Below are 12615 nucleotides of genomic sequence, written 5' to 3'. Positions count from 1 at the left end.
AGCATTTGGTAGGGGGATGATATCGATTCAGCTTCAACCTTGCTTTACTCTACTTCAATCTTTTTTTCCCCTAAAAATGAAAAAGCTACACTTAACAATAATGTCAGTGTAGGAGGTAAACCTACCTATTGTATTATTACGAAATTACTGCTACAGGCAAGCCAATTGTCCAGATCCATGGTTTCATGCCAGAGCCAGAAGAGTGTGGGTTGAGGTTGAAGGATACAGGAGTCCAGAGAGAGTAGGAAATGACAGCCGTGCTCATGTGGGAGACGTTCCAGGAAGGTGCCTTTCTCTGAGCAAACTTGGGTACTTTAGAGAGTTGACCAGGAAGTCACCTGACCCTCCAGCCCCGAAGCCTTGTTGGCTCTCCGAGCTAGCCAGGGTAAGAACAGGTGAGTATGTGTCACCTGGAGCCTCCCAGCACAATTATCGGTCCACAAATTGGGTCTGAATAGCTGGAGATGCCCCGCACTAGAATTTACAGCCTTTGTTGAAATGACGAATGGCATTTTCGAGCTGAGACTCACCCTGTTATGTTCTATCACCTTTAGTTTATCCCTCTTTTCCCTGTATATTGCCAGAAATACGTTTCACTCTGTAGCACTTTTAAGTTGTTTTCTGTTGGGATTCTTTGTTAACTGTCAGATTAGGTGGTAGCAGCAAATGAGCCCCTTGGGAATCCAGGTAGGGGGTGTTAGGGTCTGTGTCATTTTGGTGCTACAAGTGATATTTAAAATATACTTACTCTGTATACTGTTGCTTTTTATTTTTCTTTTTTGGATTGAGGCTAAAAATACGAACAACGATTTTATAAAAAAATATTTAAATGCTACAAATATATGAGTCTATTTTTATATGAGAATCTTTGCCCTTCTCTTTGTCTGACTTTCTGATCTCCACATTGTCTTTTGTGTACTTTTCTGGGTGTTTAGCCCAAAGCAGCCCATTGTTCTTTTATTAGATGATTTCTTTTTTCACCTCTGTCTGCCTTTCTCCGTGTTAGAGAAAGGATATATGCTCAGGTTGTATCATTTGGAGGCTTGAAACCATCTCCTTGCATTAGTATTTTCCAAAGGGCCAAGATCAGTCATAGGCAAAGAGAGTCCCATGTGTATCTGAATGTCTTTGCATATGTCAGAGTAACTGTTTAACTAGTCCCAGATAATTGTCATGTTAGAAGGTTGTCATCTCTTGAATATTTTTTCTTTTGACTTTGGCACCCGCCCACTGTCATTGCCTCAAATCCCCTACTCTCGGCAGAGTGCAGAGCAAAGAAGGAAATGACATCTCCACTGGAGGAGAGAGATCCCTGGCCCCAGAATGCATGAAACAAGAATAATGATCCAAAGGCAGAGATATGGGCCCACACCTTAAGAGACCACAATGCCTGGATTCCTGAGAATGGTGATCCAAGCGATCCAGGGGATTTAGAACAAAACTAACTAAAACCCCCAGCTTTCCTTCCCACATGTGTTCTATTCCATTTCCTTGGGCTGGGCATGTGAATGGCACCGTCAGTAAACTGAGTAGCGGTTTACTCCTGATACTGCTGCTTGCTTAACGATTCTCTGAAGAAGATCAGGCATCAATTTATTCAAGTGCCTCTTGGAAATCTCTCTGAGTGGTTGGTTGGCATCTTGTTATTTCTAAACGTGGTAAATGTACTCTGCACTTTTTATAGGAATAGCCTTGAAAAGCATCTGACTCGAAGCCAAAGATCAGAAACCTAAGTAAGAATCACAGTGCTCTCAGGAAAGCCATGAAGCTTTATTTACTGAACCGACCACCTAGTCCTTTAATCAATACTCAGGCTCAAAGTAAGACTGATTTGTTAACATTGGTCAAACTCTGTATCCTTTCTCTCAAATGTTGTATTTTCTCATATTATTCTCAAATACTTCAGAGAATGAATCCTGCCGATGAGATAGGTAAGTCTCAGAAATATATCGTGAGGAGAGAAAATAAGTTTGTTGTGTTCCTTTCCCTACTTGAAATTATTTATGGCTCTTGGATGTGGCATGGATGATTTACCCCTTAATTTTGGAAATGAAACATGCCTGCGACTTCTATCCCATTAGAACCTTTTTAATGTAACTTTCTCTTAAAAGAGCTTTTCCATGGAGTGGTGATGCTTTTAAATAAATAAATACGCTAGTGAGCTCACATAATTCGAGGTAGATAAAGCTAGCCCATTTTACAGGAGCAAAAATTGAGATTCATGTCTTGATCTTACTTAGTCAACTCAGAGAAGATCTAAGACTGAAATCTGCTGCTCCTGCCTCAGCCGTGACCCTTCTCCTAAGTTCAGGGAAACAAACACTAATGTGAATAGATCAATACTCTGAAATGATGAAAAAGGAAGAAGAAAACCAAACGCTATCCCTTGGTTTCCTTACAAAACTCTAATTTGTATTTCGTTATTTTTTAAAGTTGAACAGGGAACTCAATGAAACAATTGTAATACTAAGGTGGACATTAAAACTCCAGAGCACACTGGATGAAAAACTTTCCTGGCATATGTTGAAGCAAGACAAAACCCAGTTCCAGGTTCTTAGACGGTGCCGAGTGGAAAGGGCATCTCTGATGTTCAGTGTCATGCTTTGAACACAAGAACTATAGGCTATAGAACATGTCTGTCTTCTGTTTATAGTTTACTTAAGGAACTGAGATAACTTTCATCAGGACTGTGTGTGTGTGTGTGTTTGTAAATATATGATCTGTGTCGTATGGGTTGGGACAGTTGGAGAAGGGTTCACTGTATACATATATACCGCATACAGTCTTATCCCAAATGTGCAATAGCTTTGGAGGAAGCGATATTACTAGAACGCGGTTGCTTCCCCCTGCAGCTTTGCTCGCTGTAGGCTACAGAATGAGACCCAGTTGCAGAGCTCTCCCTTTCTTGCTTCTAGATCCACCTTTAGGATTGGCAGTCACTTTAGCCTTTGTGCCTCGGGGACAGTTTTCAGGCATACTTGAAGATGTGGGTCTGGCTGTATCTAAGGAACAGCTGGTCTTCTCAATGTAGTTCTTGTGTCTTGTTGATCTTAAGATTTCTGAGAGTGGAAAGGCCATAAGCATGTTATCACAACTTTAGGAAAGATAGAATTGGCCATACAGTAGAAAGAAAAGTTGTGTTTACTGGTCAAAGGTGTCTGGTTTCCATTGAATCACATACTTAAATGCTAGACTGTAATTATTGGTACCAATCTTCAAACAATAAATTGGAATCTACCTCGAGAAGTGGATGCGCTCCTAATACATTTTACCCCACAGCTGTACTCCTTCAGCCTCCCAGCCTTTCGAGATACCACAGCATTCCCAAGGGAGCACAGTCCTCGCTTCCCACCCGCCTGCCCTATAAAACAGGAAAATGAAAAAAAGCAGCATTTTTTTACACATACAAAAAATATTTAGTCATTTTCTATCAGTTAAAGCACACCGATCACTCTGGACCTTCTCAGCAAGTAAAATACTATATTTGCATATAAGCTTAAATGGAATGTTTTTATACACAGCATTGTAATGTGTAAGCAAAAAGCTTTTCATGCCAAGAAACAATAATCACATTCAGCAGTTTCAAAAGAAAACATTACTTTCCGACAATTGTTACTGCTTCATTTGGAACACATGAATCAAACCATTATTTGAATATTATAGTGCAGATTGGATTTATCCTAATTAAGGTTAACACTAATGTAAATGTTGGTTCAATATTCATTGGGGGTAGCTTTAGATTTGACCACTCAGAAAGATAGGAACAATGGTAATGATGGCTTATCACGTCTTTTGAGTGCTTCCCTGGTACCTGGCATTGGGCTTGACGCTCAACTTGCATTATCTTGTATCTCCTTGATTCTCCCAAACACTCTAAGAATTATTATTGTCTTTCATTTTTACAATAAAACAAACAAACAACACCTCCGTCTTAAGGATGTGAAGTAGATTGTAAAAAGCACACATTTAGTAAGGTGCAGAGCTGAAAAGACACCACAATGCATGTTTTGAAAAGTCAAACTTTTGTTAGGCCTGCTTACCAGCATTTATATGCGAATTGTTTAAAACTAGCTTAATTATTAAAACTACTGCTATGTTAAATTTACTATGCTAGTTCGCATCCATTTTATATAAAGCTATTGGATTATTCAAATGCATTGTGCTTTGGGGGAATGGAGCTTTGGTCATTGAATATATTAATGCTACCGCCTTTTACTGTTCATGTAATATTGAAATGGAAGATGGAGAACTTAAAAGTTCAGTGATAATCTAGCCCTTTTTAAAAAAGTTTTTTTTCATTTGTGGAAATCCTCAATTTATAGGTAAACTTGCAGAAACAGACTTGTTTTGTTAGGGTAAGTGTATCCATCTGATGTGTGTGCCTCTTTGGTATTGTTGGCAATACCATGCTCAGTACTGTTCAGAAATAGCCAAATTCACGAACACAGAATATAATCTTCTAGGTCTTAATGCATAGGATTTCTCTCTCTTTTTCAAATTTCATAATGTCTTCCTTTCTTCCCTTTCCCCCTCATCCCTCTTATCTTTTTTCTGTATCATTATTATTTAGATTCTCCCTTTAAAGAGGGAAAAAAAAAAGGTCTTGAGATTAAACACTGTCAGTTTGTTATTATCCTTAGAGTATCATTAGTAAATGCAAGTCTCTATGCACTTTGATCAACAAGGACGTAGCAATAAAAAGGGTGATTTTTTTTTTGACAAAATGAAACAACTAGATATCCACTTTAGATCATAAAATCATATAGGACATGAAAGAAAATGTTCAAAACATAAGAATATTTTAATTTTCCACAATTCAATGATTATATACAAGCCACTTGAAGGTTGTTGAATTGGTTTCATATATTTCTAAACCAATAGCATTTATTATTTGTTGTTATAAAATGCTATTTATTATAATGATCACAAATATATAAAAGGTTAGAAGTAAAAGTTGCCCATTACTCCACCATCCAGAGACAACTATTCTCATTTTTCTTGTTAGACGTTATACTTTCAACATAAATGCTCTGTTTATATATACAGTACAATTGAGACAGAGAAGAATAAAATGAATTTGTCAAAGGTATAGAAAATTGAGAACATGAGTTTGGAAGATGCTAATAAAGGAAGCTGGATACTTAGTACTGCTTATATGGGGTTTCTAAGATGTGGTCTCATTTAAAAGACAATGAAATGGTATAAAATCACCAAATGGTAGGGGAAGTTAAGAAATACTTGAAGAAGAGTGTAAGATTTTATTTTTTAAATAAAAAACATCAGCTATAAATATTTTAATTGAAGACTTAAAAGTACTAAGGGAACAGTGCTTCTTAGATTCCCCTAATATGTTCGGCTATTAAAATATTTTTGATAGATGTCTTACACCATCAAAATATTTTATCCTGTTGTGCACAGAAACCTTTTTTTGTTAAGATACTTATGCATATTGATGACTGTCTTTCAGTTATTTGGTATGAAATGCAAAGATTCCCGTTTGAGCCTGTCCATATTTAGTAGAATTGAATTTTTCATCTGTGTGTATATGGGGAGAGGAGGGATTAAGCTTAACTATTTGGAAGAAAACTAATAAATTCGGTCTCAAGAAACTGACGGTGAAAATATTTTTAGATGAAAAAGATTTTTAAAATGAGTGTTCATTTATCGTAAGCTTAAAGTGGGGGGGAAACCCTAAAATTGTAACAGATTGACTAGAAGACAGAGTTTGAATGTCTTACTTAGGGTTTCACTCAGCCACACTGCCTCTCAGATCCTGAGCTCTGTCTAATGAGGAACAGTGAGGACTTAATTCTGATTGTTCAGAGGTCTGATTGGAGATACCAAGACACTGACTGGAAATGCCAGTACTGTCACCACACACGAAAAATGAGTTTTAGAATAAATACCCTACTACAAATTGTGCCTTAAGAAGAAGAAACTATCTTTTCACCAAGAAGAGAGATTATCCCTTTTCTCTGCTTTTTGATGATGAGAGAGAGAAAGCTAGAAATAATACCTCATGGACTATAGTCCATCAGGAAAAGCAATCAGACCTGTGTTATGCATGACTATGAGATATGTATGTAGTTAACTCTAGCTATCATTAATTTAATAAATACCATGACATTTTGCAGCTTGGAGGAGTTTGTCTTAGAGTTACATCCTCATATTGATACACTAAAAGTTATTCATTCCCATTTTAAATAAAGGTCCATAATATATTACTTCAGCTCCATTCAGTTTATGGCTAAGAAGTCACATTGCTATGATGTTAAATTTCTGGTAAAAAGGATTTTTAAAAGCTCTAATATAATGGTGCATTACCAGTAATTTGTATTTCAATCACATGCAATACTTGAGTTGTATACTTTAGTTTGCATGAGTTTAAACTGCAAATTGCCCTTTAGCTCTAGAGTAATAGAGAATTCTTAATAAAATCAACCTGGAACAATCTTACTGTGTTTTTTTTTTTTTCCCCTTTTACACAAACTTCAAATGGTTATTTTACAATCACTTAAAATATTTTTGGAAAATCATGAAGGGACTAATAATTTTGACTGTTAGGTTCTAAAGTCTGAAAAAAATTTAAACAAGATATTTTTGAAAAGCTATTATGGAGAATGAACTTGACATAATATGTATCAGAACAGGAAATACTTTTCCTCTGTATCACATTTACGTTATTGATTAGAACAAGCTCCTTTGACTATTCTTTTCTTATGTGATGGATGTATTTTTCCTAAATATGTCCTGCAATGAAAAACAAATAAGAAAAGAAATGCAAATGAAATTTCAAAAATAATGTTTGAACAGCTCTTGTAGCTATAATACTTTAAACTGAGGCGTTCCAAACTAAAAAAAACCCTGAGATTCTCATTTCCACCTTTTTTCCCCAAAATGCCCTCAAATTTTAAAAACTTTTTAAAAGTAACATAATTCTTTTTTGTCAACTTGAACCAAAACATAAATTTGATCTTTAAAGATCTTCCTCATGTTCTAAATTTGAATTTATGATTCTGCTAACCAAACTCTCTCTTGTTGTTTTGTAATTTAAAAATTTATGACTACACATCTTATTCAGTGACTCTTTGATCTGTCCCTAAAATATGGTGATTCGTAAACAGCTCTATTAAATTTTCATTCGTTCATACATTGATTAATTTATTTATTCAACCAAATGCTTCCCATATTCCAGGCACCATTCTAGGCACGAAGAATTAAGTATTTAAAAAGCAAGGTCTCTACAAACATGGAGCTCACGTTCTCTCCCCGGTTAGTATGCTGAAATCGCAAAGCAGTTTTCTTCTTAAAGAAGTTAGTCTAAAGCAAATTCACCTGCTTGTGAATCAAAAAGTTCACATTTCCCGACCATTTTATGTCTAAATGAACAGTTACGGACTATTAGCAACACATACAAGAAGTAGATCTGTAAACTTGGCAGCAAGCAAAGCATTTTATCTACTAGAATTCACCAGGCTATGGAGTTTAAGCACATTCAGAGAGACTTACTTAGCATTGATGCAATCAGCGTTTGTATTTAAGTTGATATCCCAATTTCACTTGCTACATTAAAAAACAAACAAACAAACAAGTAACATCTAATTATCAGCTGGAAACGTTAGGAGGCTTTAAAAAAAGTTCCTGGAGAATCGTTATGGCTTACAGAGGCCTGCCGGTGCTCACACTAACACTGTAGGACTCTCCAGTGGGGTGACAGGTGTGCCCTGAGCCGGGTATGAATGAAGCACGTCTACCTTCTCCACTGGAAATGGCCTTTTCACTGTAAAGTGCACGTTGACTTTGTTCCCTTAGTGCTCTGATTTTCAAATGTCATATTTGCACTTGCAGATTGTTTGTTGTATCATATTTTACATTTTAATTTTGGTGGAAAACATCTCCATTGATCTTTCGGATGATGTCATGCAGGGTTTTTGTTCTTCGTTGTGAGGCTGGAGGGCCTCCGGCCCGCCGCCGTGTGCTGTGGAAGGGGAGAAACTGAATCACATCTCTGCAAGGTTGTGAATAGACTGTTTAATGCCTGTGGCTTGCTGGGAAAATCTATAAACTTGGGAGTCAAAGGATCAAGGAGGGATGGCTTCTTTATCTGTAAAAGAGGCATGAAATATTTGCTTCTCCTATATCAAAGTTTTATCGTAAGGATTGAGTAAGATAATGATACCATTTTGCCAAAACTATACACAGTTCTGGAAGCCATAACTGGTACTATTCCAATTTTGTGTTAGTATCTGCTCACCAATATCAGTATAATCTCTGTACATGTATTTGAGAAAAGGGTGCATTGTGTCAAGATTTGAACCACATACTTAAACGACTCCTTTGTTTTCAACATGCCATTTGCTTATTTGGGAGCTAGAAGGAAACTATGACATTCCCTTAATTACTGGTCACCCATATTAAACAACAGACACTGTGAAGTGGCTTTCCAATAACAATGCATAATGAACCCAGTAGAGATAGAAAACCCACTGGGCTTCAGAAGTAATCCATCAGACATGACAGAGACGCTTTAATGAGAGTCATCAATTACAACTTCTTCTAAACCTGGGACAAACATTTTAGCACTTCCTCTGGGGGTGAACCCATGCCCAAGTCATTCATTGAGTTCTGTGGCATGCAGTGATGAGTGTGGGAAATTAACAAGAACGTGGAGCCCTTTCCAGTAATAGTATAAAATGATTAAGAGGATCTAAAAAAATCAATTGACTAATCAATAGTGTGTAACTGCTTGGAGCATTTTCCCCATGCTAATCAGCCATTAAGTTGTTTAAACTAAATATGTCCTGTTTCCCCAATTACTGAACTGATTTACAAGACATGGTCAAGGATGTCAGAGTCTACTGGAGCCAGATTCCAGAATATTTGTCATTGAAAGATGAAAGGAATTTATAGATGACCCTCTCTCACTATGGATTCTGATGGCTCTTAAGAGGGACGGTATGACAGGAGCCGTCCTCAAATCTGCAGACATTGGTGAATTAATATGGTCTGCCCCAGTTCTAAACATGTGTATTTGTTTGACAATGTGGCTGTGAACTAGATTGAATTCAGGAGTAATGGAGGTCAAAATAATGAAAGTAAACATCTATATGCTACATATGTTCAGGCCTTTAAAATGTTTTTTTAACTTCAGCCGTGGTGAGAAGCATTCAGCAAACAGGACTCCGAATTCAGAACAACAAAAGGTATTCTCACAAGACCTGTGAAGTGACATATTATTACCTACCTGTATAATGCCGGCAATTCTAGCATCAAAACCACGCGTAACTTTTTTTTTTTTTTAAGTTGAATGCCACTGTGGGGGAAAAACAGCACTAAGAAAATAACTTTAAACAGGGGGGAAAACTTTTTTATTGATATGTTTTACTTTGCTGGCAGACCAGAGCAAAGGTTTTGTGAACATTTAAAAGATGAAAAAGGTGAAGAATCCCAGAAGCGGTTTATCTTGAAGCGAGATAACTCTAGTATTGATAAAGAAGACAATCAGGTTGGTTCTCAAGTTTGAGAGTGGCTGACATTGTTGTTTTTGAAGGTGGGCTGACTTATGTTCTTGTCGTTCTGTTGTCCCCTTCTCCCTCCCCCAGCTCCCCCCTGCCTCAGATACTGACTGTCCTCTTTCCGACCTCCTTGCCCCCCCCCCGCCTCCCCCTTTGGCATTCAGTGGGTAGTCAAGAGCACATGTCCTGACTGCTTCAGCAATGGCTCTGCGTTGGGCTGCATGGGTGGTGCTTGGCGCAGTTCCTGCTGCATGTGTTGGGCGGGCTGGGATGCCACGGCCGGAGCTGTCGGGAAAAGCTTTGTCATCGCATTTCCAGATGTCTGTGTAACTATGGCAGTCCTTCCACTCCTACAGCTTTGTCCTTCAGTTGTGCACAAATTGAGCTGGATTCTCAATACGGACCGATGACCAACTGGTGTAGCTGTAAAGAACAAACCTTGTTATGGTGAGGACAGGTGGATTTTGCAACTCTCCTAAAATAAGTCTTCACAGAGAAGAATCGAGTTCATGTTTTAGTCTCCCCTCTCCTCCTTCCCATGTTCTACTGTCCATGTAAACCGTGTGCTTGTTTTGCATGAAATGTAGCAGAACTTTCTCCTCGTTGTGCATTTTGCTTGTGACAAAACATTATGTTGTCCTAGAGTAGCCTTATTCATGGTTCCTCGGCAAGGGTAGAGAGACTTTGCTAACCCTCTTCTCCAGATTGGGGGTTGGGGAGGGTGGGATCCAGGGTGATTAAGAAGAAAACTAAGTGAATGGCAAAAGCAAACAAATGTTAAACAATAATTAGAACAGTAGGGAGTTATATAATGCCACTACAATTATACTTTGTGTCTCTGACTATCAAAATAGATTTTTTGAAAATAGATTTTGCTTTAGAATTCTTAAAGGTAAGACAATACGCATCTCGCTCAAGTTATTATTTTAATGACTCTCAGTGAGTCACTGGAAGCCAGTACGTGCATCTCTGACGCACTTTTTTTTAAAACCTGTTCATCATTTGTATCTCGTTTCTTCCTACCCCCACCGCCACCACCATCAAGCGACAAGTAGCTCCCGTTGACTCCGAGCCACATGCCTGTGTCGTGTACTTCGTGGGCGTTTGTTGAATGGATGGATGAACGTGGTTAATGCAGAGCGTTTTGTGAGGAATGGCAAGAACACGAGGGGAGGGCAGTTGAGATGCAGGCAGCAGTGCAAATGCAAGGCTGAAGACCAGTCCTCATGCTGGGTCCTTTGGATTGTTACTCTAGATTCCCTGGCATTGACCCTAATCAACAAACAGGCTTCTCAAATTTAGTTTCTACTTTCTATGCAAAACACAGGGCACAGGACCAGTCAGTCACTGAGTAAAGAAGAAACACAAATTAGAACATGGAGACATCATGTCCACAGTTTCCTTTCTGCCCATTACTTTCTCTGTTCCCTTGTTCTGTGTCTCTAGTGCCCAGGTTTTCAGAGCCATTTCTTCCCTTAACCACCTTGAACTAGCCATTTCCTCAACATGCTGCCTTCGTCTAAGGATGCCAAAGCACACGGGTTAGTAAAGGAGACAGAGTCCGTTACTGTAACCCACTTCACAGTTGAACTGGCTGAACACCTGAGGCACATCCAGGTGCTTTCGTTCTGGAAACAGCTGTACTGCCTACATCCAGTGGGGAAGCAACCAGGAGCAGCAGACACCTGCCATTGCGTGTCATGCACACACACCGCACACCACACACACCGGCACAGCCTCCTTAGGGACCAGAGGGAATGAGACTCTTCATGCTCCATTTATTTAAGTGAACATTTATTATTCTCAGCTGACAGTTGCTTAACTGCAGATTTCCAGCAGCTCAACTTGGATAACCGTACCGATTTCTTTTTTCTGTTCAGCAAAACAGAATGCATCCATTTAGAGATGACAGACGAAGTAAATCAATTGAAGAGAGAGAAGAGGAATATCAGAGAGTGAGGGAGAGAATATTTGCACACGATGTGAGTAGTTGTTTTAATTGCCTCTTTAGTGCGGTCCTTCCCCAGACAGTGAGCTGGCAGGACTCAGGAAGCTGGAGCCAGGGACAAATCGAACGGCAGCACACCAGAGGTGTTTCTGGAAGAGGACCTGGTTCAGGGAAGTGATGGAAAAGTAGCCAAGGGTCGTGTGTATTCCTAGGATCTGACCTAAGGGGGAATAGACGTGTAATTTTGGTCAATAAAATGGACCCTAAGTCCGCAGCAAGGTTGCCAGATTTGAAAAACTGCCTTCACATCCATATTAGCCTGCAGACAGCCAACTATTGTCTTTTTAACCCTAACGTTGTGCAGAAGAAAGACATATAAAAAAGAAAGAGAATCTGTTAATCACATACATAAACACAGGATTTTCTGCATTCTTAGCAAGCTCAGGCATTTTATTATACCAAAGTTAAATGATAATACTCATTTTCCCCCTCAGTTTCAGATCAAATTGGGTCTGTGAGCAGTTTATCACAAGGGAATAATCATAAAATGATTTCTTTTGTTCACATCCCTGCAAAGAAAATGTGGTGGGGGATTTTTCTATCCTTTTACCCACTGTGGCCAAAATAAAATGCAATTAAATTAAATAAAAATGGAAAAGTGATTTAAAAGAGCTGGATTCAAGTGCAAGAAAGCTAAAAGGGTAAGCTAGTGCCATCATAGCTTTTCCTTTCCATGAAATCATTTGTCAGCCTCCTAAGATGTTGTGGGCTCTTCTTCCCTTGGCAAAAGTAGAGGCGGGAGCTCCTTTGCGCAGATCTTCTGTGTCTTTGCTGGGTTAGGTGGGCCATCCTACCTCCCTTTGTGATTCACTCTGAAGGCCATTACCAAGCCAGACTAGAGACCTAGGCTCCACCACTTAGCATGGAGGAAGCCTTCTGACCTTGGAGCTTTCAGGCCCAAACCAGTTTCCCTGGTCCTCCAACTCATGCTGGATCCTTCAGTATAAAGCTACAGAGGAAATTCATACTCCACCAACAGTGCATTTCTTTCATGTTGATACAGGTTTCTGTTACCTCTTGTAGAGCCTCACTGCCTTTCTTGGATACAATAAAATGGAACTTTAACGATTGAATAATCTGGCTCAGAGCTCT

At 38.8% G+C, this 12615-nt stretch overlaps 1 protein-coding gene across 46 annotated transcripts in view; it reads left to right on the top strand.

Annotated features, from left to right (window-relative positions):
* Window positions 1-12615, top strand: part of ARPP21 (cAMP regulated phosphoprotein 21) — a 151737-nt gene that overhangs the window by 56455 nt on the left and 82667 nt on the right. For 27 of the 46 annotated variants that reach the window (XM_048216183.2, XM_048216182.2, XM_048216190.2 and 24 more), the window contains exon 10: window positions 9397-9505. In XM_048216183.2, coding sequence (XP_048072140.1) covers window positions 9397-9505 — 109 coding nt within the window. Of the gene's footprint in view, window positions 1-9396; window positions 9506-11395; window positions 11498-12615 lie in introns of all 46 variants that reach the window. The other 19 variants (XM_044383262.3, XM_044383256.3, XM_044383268.3 and 16 more) reach the window with 1 other exon arrangement.

This window comes from Ursus arctos, unplaced genomic scaffold (assembly GCF_023065955.2).
Source record: "Ursus arctos isolate Adak ecotype North America unplaced genomic scaffold, UrsArc2.0 scaffold_20, whole genome shotgun sequence".
Taxonomy (NCBI): Eukaryota; Metazoa; Chordata; class Mammalia; order Carnivora; family Ursidae; genus Ursus; species Ursus arctos.
This window is presented reverse-complemented; position numbering and strand designations above follow the sequence as displayed.